This window comes from Scophthalmus maximus, chromosome 22, assembly GCF_022379125.1.
Source record: "Scophthalmus maximus strain ysfricsl-2021 chromosome 22, ASM2237912v1, whole genome shotgun sequence".
Classification (NCBI taxonomy): domain Eukaryota; kingdom Metazoa; phylum Chordata; class Actinopteri; order Pleuronectiformes; family Scophthalmidae; genus Scophthalmus; species Scophthalmus maximus.
In genome coordinates, this window is record NC_061536.1 from 6,536,583 (window position 1) to 6,552,703 (window position 16,121).

Genomic DNA, 16,121 nt, shown 5'->3' on the forward strand with positions numbered 1-16,121 from the left:
GAAATTCTTAATAATCAAGTATTAGTTGGGCTGTAGTATACAGCTGTGTTCTGTTAAAATTCAGACCAGTAAAAAAATTAAAACAAGATAGTGTGTATATATATGTACTGTCACTTTTTAAATGTTCAGCTTTTCATTGAAGTGTAGAAAGGTGTCTGTAGTTTGTGATACTGTTAGTGTTCAGCATCATATCACTGAGTGAGGAAAGTCACAGTTATACACATCAGTATAATGACAAAAAGACACGGTTTAATCATGGAGAGTCATGTTTTTATTTTAGTGTTGTAATACATTGAAACACTGTTATAACAAAAATAAATACCCCAGGAAGGTTTCTATCAAGTTCCAATGGGAGTTGTATTAGTAAATATGAATCAGTTTATATCAAAAACAACGACCTGACAATCAAAGCATTGTGCATATGCAAAACTGGAATCATTGTTAGGCTGGAGCGTTAAGTATTCAGTAGATATTACTATTATTGGTCAAACTAATGGGAGGTTGTTAAAAAAACAAAAAACCTTCCAACCCTAAACATGAAAGTATATACAATTTGACAAGAACAACTTAATGTGAAACAGTCACTGTAACATGTAAACATCACATTCATTTAGATTATTAAAAAAACTCAAGATGACTCAAAATGGAAAAGGATCATTTCAACTGTGTGATTATCATCTGCTGCTGACGGTCACCACAGTGATATTGCATTGATTGTCACAGTGTTTTGTTGCTGCACCACACGCTTATCACCTTTCCCCCATTATTACACACAAAACACAATATTAGCAAATCATTATTTACATCTCAACAGTTTCAGTAATCACATGATAAAAGCTCAAATGGTTCCGAATGTAAACGGGTTGTTGGTCAAGTCACACTTGGTCGTTCCTCCCAAAATTTCCTGATGGTGCTTTTTCTTGATCGATAAAAAGCAGAAACAACAGTATTTACCAGTGCTTAACTGTACCATGGATGAGTGCAAAATGTGTTTACTTTTGGCAATAATTACATTCATTCAACAAAGTTAACACAATCACCAGTTTAAATTAGTTGCAAAACAACAATATTTGTGATCTTTAGTTTTTCTAGTAAAGCTCTTAAATTCAGTACAAATATTCAAAAACAGAACAAAGAGATTATGTGCAAAGTGTCTGTAGCATATATGTATTTATATAAAAAATATGAACTCGGGCTGGTGGACAACGCTGGCACGCTCCTCACAGTGCAACACATCCAAACAATTTTCAGTAGTTTCAGGTAGAAAACGTGTGTAGGATGATGCTGAGGCGAGCCTGCTAGATTTAACAGTCCAAGTAAGGCAACATTCACTTTCAAAGTCCAGTTCTTACAAATATCTATTAAAACCTACTCATTTTGCTCTTTTTCATACGGTATTAAATGTCCCTCTCAGTGTTGGTTTCTCTCCAGAGCATCACTCATCTCCTTATTGTCTCTTCCCTCCGGGGCCATTCACAAATCTGTTCCTCCCAGATGCTTTCTTCTGTTTAGAAGGTTGTAAACTTTTCGACGGCTCCTCGTCCTTCTGACCTGTGAAGGACAAAAAAACATCACTCTGTCAAGACATTCAGGTTTGGAATGAAGTAAAGAGTGGTCACCAGTCTGCCTTACGCAAGACCGACCTTTATCATCGTCCAGGATGAAACCACCCGAGTCGCCAGCACCGCCGCCGTCGCAGTCGTCACACTGCACAGAAATGCTCTGTAAACACAAGGAAGCTCAGTGTCAGTGACGATTCTGGCAAACACCAACAAGACGCACAAATGTGTCCTGTTCAGAGTTTCAGGTCCAGAGGGCTGGAGAAACATTTTGACACGTCACAAAAGGTATAGATGATAAAAAGTGCCATTGTCACCATGACAACTTAAAATGTGTTTCGTTACAAACAACAGTAGGTCAGCAAAACAAGCTGTTCGGCTGGCTTAAAGTTACTCTTAAAAAACAGATATTCCAACATCATGAGAGCCTCCGATCGAGGGACCAAGGTGACATATCTTACCGTCATTTTATTTTGTTCATACCACACCATCCCATATAGACATAGAAGTGTGATGAGTGCCTGAAGAAGGTGAGGAAGAAGAAGCAGAAGAGAAATTAATCAGTCTGTTTAAACTGTTAAAAAGTCTAGATTTTTGGTTTTGCAAAGACGTGTTAGACCAAAGAAAAATCACATCACGCAAAAGGGCAGAAGTTAAGTAGTGATGTCTGACATTATTATTATTATCATGATCTCCATTCATTTATAATCCTTGTCCATGAGGTTGTGTTGTAAATGTCAACACTTGTTTATTTTATGCCTATATCAAAATTACACTGTGTTGCAGTGTTATAATATTTCCACAGGATCTGTAGTCACATAACTCTCATGCAGCGATTCTGGACTCACTGCAGTGACACATGTCTGTCTGTCTCTCTCTCTCTCACACACACGCGCGCGCACGCACACGTGTGTCGTTTCTTACCAGACAGAGGAGCCACAGGAGAACATAACGAATTTGTGTCTTGGAAAATAAGTCTTGACCATATTTCACACAGGCGAGAGCCTCCAGAAAAGCAATGGCTCTGAGGGGACACATGAAGACGCGATTAGCAGATGGTCTCTAGAAATGTTTAAACACACATTGATTGTGCCCCCCTCTGTTGGCAATGCTATCAAATTGCAATAGAGCTTCTCTGGGGATGTGCAGCACATCTGACATGTAGTGTAAGTGCTGTACATTATTGTTTTGTGTCACAGCTATCATATGGAGAGGTTTCACTGCGGGGGTAAATCTCAGACAGGAGAGTCGTCCCTTTGTTCTGTATTTCAAGCACAGCCTGTATCGTTGCTATGGAAACTGGAGCAGACAGAGGGCAGCACCAGCTTTGTGTCTGAGCTGAGGTCAGTAACTACATAATGTTATGAATTTCAATCGACTAGAAAAAAACCTAACCTCAATCTAAATCTCTATCTACAGGCTACTGCAAAACTCCACATTTCAGACAAAATAAAATTTACAAAATGAAAATGAAAAACTGCAACCACTGATATGTTTTGCTTTCTGTCATTTCCTTGTTTAAACTTTGCACATTTATTTTTCAAATAGACCAAAATAGCTTGTGGGACTTAATTGTGAGACACGGTATGCCAACAAAAAAGGTAGAAGGTCAAATATTCAGTTCAGTTTGCTCATTACTACTACAACTACTCATGTTTAGTTAAGTGACTGGTGGATTAAAGGACATTTTACCCAAAACATGGCAAGTGCAATGAATAGAAATTTGGCTCTCCATTATATCATTTCTATTTAGGGCACATCAAGTTTTCAAAAACCACCATCAATGCAGCTTCCAAACGTGTTTCTTGACCATTAAAAAAAGAGAGAGATACTCACCCAAACACCCAACATTGTGTGCCAAAGCGTTTACACTGAGTGTCTGTCAGGTAGGCGTAATATTGCCTGAAAAGGGTGAAAGAAAATTGGTAATCAGAATTTTTTTCTTCACAAGATTTAAGCAAATGTGTCTCGTTTCCACACGGACCTACACTTCAGAAAGCATTTGAAACATCCATCACATTTTGAAGTTAGTATTTGTTTTACCTAATATTCAAATATAGTATATCACATGGACTGTTCCTCTCAGGTGGCACGAGATGTCATTTTTGAAGAGTGAGGTTACCGTACGGTGGGCGCGGTGATGGCTCCGACAAGGATAAGACGACACCAGCTGAGCGGGTGAGAGGCCTGGAAGACGAAGATGTGCTTGAGGAAGAACGTGTTCAACTCGGTCAGCTGTGAGGAGAAGGGATGTAGGACACACTGCAGTGAATAGGATTCTCCATAGATGTATTATTTCTTTTTAAAAAAAAAACAGGTCCCCATCAACGGATTAACAGTGGACATGATTGATCCTCACGGCGCTAAAAACCAACCGCTTTGACAATCTGACAAGAAAATCTACGGAGCCGAGGACAGAACCTACCTGCCACAGGATCATGAAGAGGTAGATGCCTGCAAGCCTCTGGAAGGACGACTTTGGGTCGAACCAGCGCACGTAGGTCCAACTCGCTGGGGTGAACTGGAGAACGACTCGCTTTAATTTCCCTGTGGTTGTGTGGATTTCCCTAAACAGAATATGCACATTTTCGGGATACAAAAAAAAAATAATCCAACTGGTTTGAACAGTTTGTGATCACAAGTATTTTTAAATTTTAAATCTCTCTCCCTAGGATCTGTAGATACCATTTATATAACTTCCTTTTTTTTTACTAACTTGAAACTGGCCCAGCGGTAGGTCCTCATCTCCAGAAAGCGGCAGGCAGTCATGCCCAGCCAGATGCCTCCTCCGTTACACAACAGTATGTCCAGTATCACCTGATCCCACCAGCACTCCGCAAAGTTTGGCAGAAGGTGCATGAAAAACAGCTGTGGAAAAAAAAGTGAAGATGATAGTTAAAATTAAAAATGCTTGGGTGGTGTGAAGTTATATTAAAAATATTTTTGAAATCACTGGGGGCTCAGAATCTGCTGGATCTGTGATCTGAATGATGGTTACATCTTGTTTTTTTTCTTTTGCAGGACCATGCAAGGAATCCCATCGGGGATGAAGGATGTTTTGGTCCCAGAGCTCTACATTAATTTGTGACATCAGAAATGTGACAGACACGTTACCTCAGTCAGTTCCCAGGTGATGCTGATGGTCCAACAGAGGCCGTAGCTGCGGATGAGCAAAGCCTTCATGGCCCAGCCTGCAAAGTGGCCAAATGCAAAGATGTCGAAGTGGCTCAGGATGCGCTCCTGCGTAATCACTGTACAGTTTACAGCGTATTCCTGTAGAGTAGAAAAAGAAAGGGAATCAAATCCTAAAATCACAAAGGCCACAAAATAAACAACTATTCCCAAAACAGGAATGTTAACAATCTTGTTGAACTTCTTACTCTTCTATTAGAGAAATTTACTTTTAATGTAACTCGACTGAATTGTACATTGCATCCGCTAACGACTGTTTAACTGTCACTACGTTGTGCTAACAAACCATTATTTGAGCAAGAAAACTAAAACCAGTCTCACCACTTCAAATACTAAGATTTTTTTTTCACAGCACCCGTCTGAAGAATGAATGTAACGTTATGTCATGAAGATATGCTAGATCCTGTGCATTAAATTTGTCATATTAGCACAAGACTGAAAAGGGGACTGGTTCACCGAGGATAAATCAATACATTTTTATTTAAATGACCAGAAATTACAAGTTTGTCTCACAGGGTTTTACAAACTATAAAACTAATTTTCATTAGTTTGATTCAGACAAAGCAAAGCTCCACAAAACCCCCCAATGAATGACATTTGTGTATGGCTTGAGTGTTCGCTTCTCTAATCGTTCAGAGGAAAACTAAGTCTAGGTCTTGAACACTTCTCACCATGATGTCGGCTTCCCGTGTGGCATAGCGCAAATTGGGGTCCAGCCAGTACATCAGTGTCTTCACTTGGTCCCAGTTGAGGAAGATGACGAAAACCAGGAATAGGAAGTAGAGTACACTGAGACCTGCCCACGACAGGAGAAAGCGGGTAAGAACACGAACACTGGATCTAATCATGAAAAGTTAGATAACTTTGAATTTCATGCACAGTGACTCACCAAACACCATCCGCCATATCGCAGGATGAGGCCTGGTGAAAGGTCCTGATGAGAAAAGTTTGACAGAGAAAATCAACTCACAGTCCACCGACTTTCTTTTGTCGTGAGGAAGCTCCTTTCGTATGACCAGCTGTCATCACTTGACCTCAGTTTCATACATTACAACGGAGAAAATAGCATTTGGTAAGAAAGACTGTGAGAAAAGGCTGAAATCTCAAGAAATAAGCCAGTAAGTGGACGTTGAGCAAAAGTTCTTCTTTAATTTGTTTGGCAAACTGTTTCCAAAGTAACGCATGAGCATTCACGTCTGATTTTGTATCTATGCTGGTGCATACTTGTCAACAAAAAGAAGTAGGACTGCACCTAATATTAATTTTCTTATTCATGATTAATCTCCTGAATATTTTGTGTTTAATTGTCCGGGCAGCTATTTAATAGAGTGACAGGAGATAAAGATAAGCAAATCTTTATAATTGAGGAGCTGGAAACAGAGAATATTTAATTTTTGTGCTTAAAATTTTTCAAAATAGTTGCCTTCACTGACAGTTGAAAAAAAAATACACTGAGCAAAACAAGAAAAGTGACATGGACTTAGGCACATTCTGTAGCACACCACCACTGAATGGAAGTGAGTTGAGTGACAGTAGCTCACCATTGGGAAAGGCCAGGACACTGATGACCAAAAAGAAGGAGACAACCACAACGACACCAACCCGGAGATTGTTGTCCAAGTCCTCATCGTCCCTGTTGACAAAACCGGATCACATGTCAACAAGGGGATGATTGTGAACACTGTGTTGCGTTCAGGTACAGGCAGCTACAGGTGGAACAGCACTTGTCACATTGAGCGTTATTTAACTACTAATTAAACAACAGTCCGCGGAAGAAAACGTACAACAATCACAGTGTTGGTTACCTGGTGAACGCGAAGTACATCAGGCTGAGCACGGTGGCAGTCAGCAGAGTGATGGTGTGCGGCTTGTAGAAGACGTCCATACAGATATCATCCACTTGTTGCTCGTTGATCATTCGGAAGTGTAACTTGTGGGTGGTGTCGTCCTTCCCCGGTGCTCGTGAAGTGGCGGCGGCGGCCATGTCGCTGCTGGGACCCGCTCTCCGAGTTTGACTGATGATGTTGCAACAGGTGAAAAAGCTCAAAGTTATGAAGACTGACGAGATGATGTGACGCGATCCACCACACGCAAGAAAACCTGGGGACGGACTCAACCACGGAGCCCATGGGGGTGCCAGTGGTGAAAGTACGCGTCCTACTTATATATACTAAACAAAAAGGGTACAGTCCGTGAGTAATGTTAACCAAAACACTTGAAATGAATTTAATATTCAGACACTTTCCATTTTTGAATGATTTTTCACCCTCACGAGTACATTAAAAGCACCACTTTTGCCCCACGCGTACGCTAATGTGGTACATCCCCAATTGTGACGTCTACGCTCAGCACTTCCGCAATTGAGCACGTGAAAACAGTTGACATTGCGCGACTCCCACCTTGAGGATCGCAGAGGATTGATTCACAAAATGTGAGTCGGAAAAATAACTTGACTAATCTAACTTGTCGACTTCGTCGGGTTTATGTTTTTGTTGTTTTTACATAAGGCTTTACGGATGCGTGTCGCCCTGTAGCAGCTTGCCAGGATGTACCGTTACATTTGGCTTCTCGTAGGGCAACAATCTCATCTCACTGGTTTACACAACAAATGGAAAGATACAATTATTCTAAATGCATTTTTTTTGTACCTGTAAATAATACTGGTGGTTAAGCTTTGTTTTCTCCCCCCAGCTCGCCACGACATTACACACATGCAGTACCTTTTGAAATAGCACTGCAATGCTACATCAGCTTAGTGTATTAGCATTTATATTATAGTCTAAAAACACGTGTGCAATAGCATGTAAATAAACAAAATGAGCACATCTTTTTCTTTTATTCATCTCACAAAAAACACTGAATTTCAGAGAAAATATGCACATAATTAATAACTGTAGGGCTACACGTGAGGGGGTAGATGTATATGCATGTTAGATAATTCTCACGGGTGATTTCAATTCAGACTGTATGCTGCACATCCTTTACATATACACAAATGATTCATGTACAGGGAAAGTTATTATGCATGCAATATTTATTCCACTATATTTGCCCTCTGTCACCACCTGTAGCTGCTCATAAACACACACCATTGTAAAAACAAAATCTGATCCCGTACAAATCGTGAGTTGTCCAACACTTGCATGGATATCATAGCTTTATGTTTACGTTTGTTAATCTTCTGAGTTTTGTTTCAGTTGTAGGTCTGTGTTGTATTCAACTGTTTAAGCTTTCAGAAAATGTAGACTGCCTTCGTCTAGACGGTAACAGAGTTATTACTATACTGAATAGTATGGTTTGTTTTATATGGTTTCAATGCATATTAAATCTATTTTTCTTATAAATTTGTTTCATGTTGTATAATCCAATTGTGTGAAATGTGGGTTGTCTTAAGATCGATTGCAACTGGACCAGACCAACATGCCATGTTTGTATTTTCTCTGCAGAGTCCTCATGGGTTCGTACTATGTCCAGGTGTGTCTGAGATGCAGAAGTCTTCTTTGCTCCAAGACCACGGCCACTACCTGGAACTTCAGCACTCAAGTTCGCCAGTGCACAACAGTTACAAGGGGAGCCGACAAGATCCTAAATGGATCGTCATTTTTCAGAGGGAGTCACCGAACAACTCAGGCAAGACAGGGGTGGAAACCGCAGGTGTTCTGTTACAGTGACCTAACGGCCAAACATCTGGCAACTGAGTCTAAGGACGGCAAGTTCACAGAGGAGCTGTCAAGAGCTGATGTTGTGGCATACAAGAGCCCCCTGTTGCCAGTCAGTGATGCCGTGCCGGGGAGTGAAAGCCAGATGCCATTAGGTACATATTGGTTTGCTGTTGTTGACAACATCTAAGGAGGAATGAATGGTCATCGTAAAATGAAATACAAAACCGAGTGCTTGTCCTTGGTCGTGCAAACCGAAAAGGAGAGCCGCTAGTTTTTCTCACGGGTGTCGAGTTCGTTCAGTTTGGATTTTCTTCATTTATCAGATCTGGATGCTGCTGCTGAAGTTTCCGCATTAGAGGTGATCAGTGATGAAGAAGCTATCAGTATACCTGTTCCTGACGCCATGCCTCCAGCCTCCACCTCTCTTAAAGACTACGTTGACAAGTCTGAGACACTCGGCAAGCTCGTACAGCTAGGTAATTTTAGATGAACTGTTGAGAAAGTTTTAATCATATTTATTTAAACTGGGAATACATTTACAGCTATAATGGTTAAGGCATTTTTCTCTTCACCCATGTCTCTTTTTTCTGATTATTCAACATCTCCCTCCTCTTTATTTCAGGTGTGGATCTGTGGAAGCTTGAACAAAGGCCCAACGTGGGATCCATGCTGCTGAGGCTGGACTTCAACACAGACGTGGCCCCGAGGCTGCTGTTTCTCAAAGAGATCGGGGTGGAGGAATCTCGCTTTGGCTATATCATAACACACAACCCCTTCATTCTCACGGCGAGTTTGGAAAACCTGCAGACCAGGTGAGATGAAGAGATCTCAGAAACACCAACATTAGATGCTTTTATATTCACCAAATTTCTTTATGCTAAATCAAATCACTTTGAGACCCATACATCGGACAAAACTATGTAACCAAATATACTGTGTACTGTAGTGCTGACAAATCAGATCTTGCTATGAGGCTCTGAATAATGTTCTATTGTTTTGTTCTTTTTGAAGGGTGAACTATTTGAAGTCAAAGAAGTTCAGTTCTGAGACGGTTGCTTCCATGGTATCTAGAGCTCCGTATCTGCTAAACTTCAGTGTGAAGAGGCTGGACAACAGAATGGGTTTTTTTCAGCAGCAACTCAACCTCAGTGCTTCTAATGTGAGGGTCTTTCTACATGTATCATAATGGTGTGTTGTAGCATTGTAGTTTTTCAATAGAAAGAAGAATAGCTAATCATAACTGGGTTTGTTCGTCTTTCCAGACACGGGACATCGTAGCTCGTCTCCCACGATTACTGTGTGGCAGTTTGGAGCACGTTAAAGAAAATCTCAAGGTACTGAAATGACAATAACATCATTAGCATGAGACATACTGGTTTTTAATATTTTGATTTCTTTTTGTGTCTGTGTTTAAATGTGATTCACTTAGGTATGTGAAATTGAGCTCGGCTTTAAGGCAAATGAAATCCAACACATCGTTATTGCCGTTCCAAAAGTGCTGACTGCCAGTAAAAGAAGGTTGACCCAAATATTTGACCTCATCCACAACACCATGAAGGTGCCACACCACCTGATCACCAAGTTCCCACAGGTACATTAAACTGGATTCATTATTTCTGTTGAGAATATCCAAGTCCAGAATTATACCTTGATTGTATTTCTTCCCACAGGTCCTGAATACCAAGTACTTGCGTGTCAGAGAACGCCACCTGTTCCTCAATTACCTTGGAAAAGCTCAGTATGACCCAAATCTGCCCAACTACATCTCCCTGGACCGCCTGGTTTCCTTGCCAAATGAGACTTTTTGCACTGAATTGGCTTCTGCCTCACTGGAAGATTTTTATGTGTTCCAAAAGACACTTTGATTCTTAATGAGGTGACATAAAAGTGAACTTCAGAAAAGGAGTGGACCAGTTTGCAGAATAACTACCATAATGTCAGACACATGCAGACATGAGTGTTTTTAAACATTCACCATAGACTATCGACAGTTTGAAACCAAATGTCTGCTTTGTAAATGTGATGTTTAATTAATGTGCACACTGTAGAAAAACTTCTGCCTGAAAGACTTTTTTTTCTTCTTTAAAGCACAACCCATCTATCTTAAGAAACCACTAACATGATACAAGTTATGATCAGTCCATCTGTAAAACATTTGCTTCATGTGAGGGACTGCTTATAAAACTATCACCGGTCTATTGAAAACTGCCTATAATGAGAGAAGATTGTGTAAAAGGCTCAGGCCTCATTTCTCAGTCGTGAAATGAAACTGCTGTTAAGAACATTTATTTAAGTACTGTATTTAATTGCAAACTCAAAGTACTTTCAATGTTAATGAGCATTTCCATTAATTGTGCTGCTTGATACTTTAATCAATTCTTTTTTTTGTTATATATGTCTGACAGAAATAGTTTAAGCAGATAAAAAATAAAGTCGTACTGTTGTGAAAGGGTGTTAGATGTTAAGGCTTTAACCCACTTTCAAATTTGTGAAAACTTTATCTATTTCCCCCACCACCACGACCACATCCAGTAGATATGTGACCAGGTCCAGTTCATAAAACCCTATTTCCCTGAGCTTTTACCCTAATTCCCATCCGTAATTGCCCTGTAGTCATGTGAAATCACAGACCCTGATCACAGCCAGGTAAGAGACAGCTGATTTATTTCAGCATTCATTTTCTTCATGTCTAAGGTGTCTGTTATGAAGGACAAAAAATTACGTAATAATTAATTCATGTAGAAATAGAGAAATTACCCTTTTCATTGCAAACTATATTTAATTATTTATTTCTGCATTTATTTGTTTATAAATCAATATAAGTAAATGTTTGTCCTTCTGCCCTGTGAAGTTGCACCATGACCTCATAGTCATTACCCATGACGCACCGCGGTCGTCCTCAGTGTTCAAGATGGCGTCGAGGGCACCAGGTAAATTTCTGACGCTCCTTCCTGATATTCCTCGTTTTAATATGACTCTTTAACCGTCGTGTTATACTGTTACAGTATGACACGTGTTTTGCTTTATCACATAACATCGTGTTATGTTCATTTTGTCAGTGTGAATTCGCCTTTTTGCGCATTTGACTTGTGTGTCCTCTAATGTCCCCGTGCTAACTGCTAGCGTTAGCTTAGCCTTAGCTGCCGATGCCCATCACAGTGAAATAAACAGCATTTAGAGACACTCGCTATCCTGAAAACATCTGTTTGAGCACTCATCGCTAATGCATAGCTGTTCTGACGTCTTCTGCTGCGCCAGTGTTGTGTTATTCCAGATGTCATCCTGATAGTGTCAAACATGTAAAGCTACACGATCTCAACTGGACAAGGAGTTGATCATATAATCTTGATGTGAAAGTGTCAGGTGTGTGTCTCATAATGTAACGTTTGGGGTTCTGAGTCACCAGAGGTTGTGTACTTAACAGATTGACAGGTAGTAGTCTAAAATGTCAGGTAGTCTAATTAGTACTAAAATACAGTGGGAGACTGAGTATGAAGATCATTTTAGTTTACTAAAAGCACTAATACAACAACGTAAATGGAAATGCTAGGTTTAAAGTTTCATCAGCTAAATGTACTGCTATTATCAAAAATAAAACCACTGCCTCTGCACAACATTTGACCTTCATTTGGCACATTACTATGTTTTATTACATAGAATATTATGAGCAGTGATTTATCATTGCGTAAGCAGCATTTCACTCTTGCAGCTGCTTTTATACACATCTAGATCAATCCAGTGTCTCCCAACCAAGAGGCCAGAAACCCTTAAATATTATATGTATGATACATTTACAAATATTTTTGTACCAAGGGATTAATAATACTAACCACTTGAAAGGTTAATGGGCAGGAAAAAAACACATTGTACTGAGGCAGTAATATTACTGTATCACTGATGGAACCATACTTCTTCCTTCGCACATCTGCCATTTACTTTAACATAATCTAAAATCAGATTGTGCTGCGTGACTGATCATGTCTAACCCTAACCCTGTTGCTGTGTTCACAGTTGCAACTGGCAGGCTTATGCTTGGATTCCAAAAATGGTATTACAACACGTGTGGCTTCAGCAAGATCGGTAAGTCCAAAGAACAATGTGTTGGTCAAAACATTCAGAGTTTAGAGCTCAACAATGCTACTAGTGGTTGAGGTCAATGCATGTCAAGAACAATGAAAACGGAATTGTCTCCTATGAACACAGGCTATGATATTTTAGAATTTCTATCCAGTATCTTCAGCATTGCACGTTTTCCGTTTTAGGTTTAATGCGTGATGACACGATCCATGAGGATTCAGATGTGAAAGAGGCCCTGAGGAGGCTTCCAGAGAAGGAATACAACGACAGAATCTTCAGGATCAAGAGAGCTCTGGATCTGTCGATGAAGATGCAGATCCTTCCTAAAGACCAGTGGACGAAATATGAGGAGGTATAATATTAAGTTGTTTCACATTGCATTATTTTGAACTTACTTACCCAATCATCAACCGGATGCTACCAGACAGAAATTGTGAATTCACAGTGATTTAGAGGAGTTGTTGTCATAGTGGAAGGTAAGATAGTAAAAGTTAAATCTTGGTGAAGAGAAAAAAAAATAACAATAAAATAAAGGTATTGGAGGATCTGGTCTCTAAACTCACCAAAAACATTTTCTTTTCAGGATGTCAGCTACCTGTCACCATATCTGAATGAGGTGATCCGTGAGCGGAATGAAAAAGAAGAGTGGATGAAGAAATAGATGGTTCCTGGTGAACGCTGTTAATTCTAGTCTTCGGTCAGTGCGTGGTTGTCCCCTGGAGTAATATTTAAATTGAAATGTGAACTGTATAAGGCAGTACTCATTAAAGAAATAAACATTTTCAAAGATATGCAAGTATCAACTTTCTGTAGAATGAACGGTAGACTAATTTAAGATTTGATTTATTGGGATAGAGAATCACAGATATTCACCCCATGTTGCACATTTGATGGTTACCTTTACAAATCCAGTTATATACAGCATTTAAACCAAAATATAGACATGAGAACATGTACAGTAGATACAGGTAACAAAATACCTTGAGCAAACTTCATGTATCTACCATAACTGCTTCAGTAGTTACATCTGTGTGGCCAACAGACTATAGGAGGGACTGATAGGAAAATTAGGATCATATATATATATATATGTATATATATATATCCTTTTTTTTTAATATATAGTCAGTGATTGAATTCCTGTATGATGTTAATCTAGTCAAACGGATCTAGTTCACTAGTTTTATTACCACAGTATTGGCCTTCAGTGATTACAGTATGCTAGCAAACTGTACTGGCAATATCACTAAATTAAATATGACCCTCCTCTGTCAGTTTGTTCACTTCATCCATCATTAATCATCCTTCTGAGCCTGTGATCTCCTATCATCCACGTCATTTATGGCACCTATAAAGTTCCCAACCACACTGTTAAGGGATTTCAACATAGACACTCCCAACTCGTTGCTGGTTTCATTAATGTCCGGATCATAGGCCCCCGTCAGTGGGGTGCACACTGTCACGCTTCCTTTACCACCTCCTTCCAGGATGCCCATCAACTGACCCTTGACCTCCTGAAACAACTCCCTGTTGTAACGCAGTAGAACTGACTCATCGAGAGGAAAAGTGACATCCCCGGGGTAACACTCGCGGGGAACTGGTACCTCTATATACCGCAACTTAGTAAAACCTACAGATAGCACGGAGAACAGCCTCCGCAGGGCTGCAGAGGTCAGTGGGTTTCCCAGGAGCTTGAGTTCTTCCAGCGCCTGACAGGAAGCCAGAGCATTAGTGAAGGCGTCCATGTGCTCGTCCTCGATGTTGCACTCTTCAAGGGCCAGGCTGGCGAGTGTGGCCGAGCAACGGCTGAGCAGTTTGTGGAAAGAAGTGGAGAAAGTGACGAAGATGTCATGTCCGCTGAGGTCGAGGCGGACCATGGCCTCACTGTGGAGGCTGTTTGCCAGGTACGTCATGTCCACGCGGGTCAGGCAGGTGTTGGCCAACTCCAGGCACTGCAGAGGAGTGTTGAGAGGACTGGATAGAGGACAAATGAATTGGTGCTGAATGAAATTACATTTTGAACACAATTGTACATTCATATTTAGTGAGTAGTGGGTATTGTGGTTAGTGTGAGGTGGGATTTGCTAATCTCAAGCATTCCGACAAATAACCAGCCAAAACTATTTGTTTGTCGTTTAAATTTTCCAAATTTTGCGCATCTTTTAATATTCAAATGGCATTGGCAGCTCTGTTGTTCAGTTTTTATGCTCCTTCTCTATTTCCATTTGAACTGTGAAATAGATCAAAGCCACAGTTTGAGCCAGGTGCAGCTGTCGGTCCTCTCACTGGGATCATTACAGCAATTTTAACAGCAAAGTTCCTCCAATTCTTGTGGAGGGCTTTTATTTTGAGCTACATTAAAGCTCTTGATGCTGCAATGTGCATGCAAGATGGACATCCGAGCCCTCCATCTTCAGTATCCATCACCTCATTCACGTGAATAAGCAGACAAACAAGGACACCTTGTTCTCTCTCTTAATCTCTACATAAGTCTTTTTACTCACCTAAGCAGTCGGCGTAGGTGTCCAGTAAGAGTGGAGAATCCTACGTAGAGCTCAGTCAGGCTGCTCAGCTGGGCCAGCAGTTTGCCGATGGTGGCGAACAGATCGTCATCATCAGAACCCAACCTCCGAACATCCAGCGCCCCAGCTGGCAGGGTCAGGGACTGTAGTTTAGGGAAATCCACCCTGGACAGCAGCACCTCCAGGTGTGGGGCCTCCAGGGGAACGTTGTGGACCACCTCCAGCTTTGTGATGGACTCGGGCTGTGCCAGTCGCAGAACATAGAAGAGCTGCTTGAGAGAGAGGGAATCGCCCCGGAAACCGACAAAACGAAGCTTCAGCGGACAGAAGCGGAGGAGGAGGAATGCCTGAGCCACGACCTCGTAGTTGCGGCCTGTGACGAAGCCGTTCAGACGGACGTCGATCGATACTTCGAAGGCAGATCGGGAAACGTCATCGGCTTGCATGGCCACCATGGTCTCATAGCACATTTGGGTCAGGAGATGTGTTCTTGCCCACCGACCCAGGGTGGACCGGCAGGGACAGTCCTGGTGCTCGACGTCTTTCAGGGCAGTAAGGTCTACCACACGGAGGCATTTGGCATAAGTACTCTGAGGAGACAGCGCATAATCCTGAAAAAAAGGAGACAATTGTGGTAAAATCTTTTGAATGGTTGAATCACTGTAAGGCAATAACAAGTCATACAGGTGTGTTCGGGCCAAAAGATTAAGAACTAAACTAACAGGGCAAAAGGAAAAATGTATGATGTGAGTAAGACATGGATGTAATGGTATGCACTCATGTCATACTCAGTACCTTTAGGCCGGTCAGAATCCCCTCCAGGCAGAGCCGGCAGGTGCGTGATGTGAGGTCCACCTGACAGTCGGCTGTCTTTCCCAGCAGCCACTGTAGGTTGAGCTCTGCGAGAGGCCATGTCCGGACCAGAGCGTGCATCACGTCAGCCTGCTCGTGGAGGTAGCAGGCCTTGAAGAGCAGCGGGTAGAGATTAAAAGACAGACAGTTGAGGTTCTCCAGAGCGACTGGACCAGTCCGGACGAAACCCTCTGCAGCAAGGAACTTCAGGGACTTCATGTTTCCTGGTTCTTTATCCCTGCGTGTTGCACCAGCAG

General features: G+C 41.2%; 4 protein-coding genes across 4 annotated transcripts; 2 read left to right on the forward strand and 2 right to left on the reverse strand.

Annotated features, from left to right (window-relative positions):
* Window positions 1–253: 253 nt before the first annotated feature.
* On the reverse strand, window positions 254–6,873 carry ptdss1b (phosphatidylserine synthase 1b). The gene is made up of 13 exons (XM_035620952.2): window positions 6,557–6,873; window positions 6,293–6,384; window positions 5,641–5,685; window positions 5,423–5,547; window positions 4,674–4,832; window positions 4,276–4,427; window positions 3,985–4,126; window positions 3,682–3,794; window positions 3,396–3,461; window positions 2,484–2,583; window positions 2,021–2,080; window positions 1,644–1,722; window positions 254–1,551 (listed from the first exon to the last, which is right to left on the reverse strand). The coding sequence occupies exons 1-13, from the start codon at window positions 6,733–6,735 to the stop codon at window positions 1,448–1,450; spliced, it is 1,416 nt and encodes a 471-aa protein (XP_035476845.1). The 5' UTR covers window positions 6,736–6,873; the 3' UTR covers window positions 254–1,447.
* Window positions 6,874–7,077: 204 nt separating this feature from the next.
* Window positions 7,078–10,862, forward strand: mterf3 (mitochondrial transcription termination factor 3). The gene is made up of 8 exons (XM_035620953.1): window positions 7,078–7,182; window positions 8,198–8,565; window positions 8,737–8,889; window positions 9,036–9,225; window positions 9,425–9,572; window positions 9,676–9,747; window positions 9,843–10,004; window positions 10,084–10,862. Exons 2-8 carry the CDS (start codon window positions 8,205–8,207, stop codon window positions 10,276–10,278), a joined length of 1,281 nt encoding a protein of 426 aa, XP_035476846.1. The 5' UTR covers window positions 7,078–7,182; window positions 8,198–8,204; the 3' UTR covers window positions 10,279–10,862.
* Window positions 10,863–11,228: 366 nt separating this feature from the next.
* LOC118292216 (cytochrome b-c1 complex subunit 7) lies at window positions 11,229–13,281 on the forward strand (the record flags this gene model as incomplete). Its single annotated transcript, XM_035620962.2, has 4 exons — window positions 11,229–11,343; window positions 12,425–12,493; window positions 12,676–12,842; window positions 13,074–13,281. Coding segments are annotated over 4 exons (429 nt in total), but the record flags the coding sequence as incomplete, so codon positions are not given.
* A 36-nt stretch (window positions 13,282–13,317) lies between these two features.
* Window positions 13,318–16,083, reverse strand: lrrc14b (leucine rich repeat containing 14B). The gene is made up of 3 exons (XM_035620951.2): window positions 15,808–16,083; window positions 14,995–15,623; window positions 13,318–14,464 (listed from the first exon to the last, which is right to left on the reverse strand). The coding sequence occupies exons 1-3, from the start codon at window positions 16,081–16,083 to the stop codon at window positions 13,786–13,788; spliced, it is 1,584 nt and encodes a 527-aa protein (XP_035476844.1). The 3' UTR covers window positions 13,318–13,785.
* Window positions 16,084–16,121: the final 38 nt, after the last annotated feature.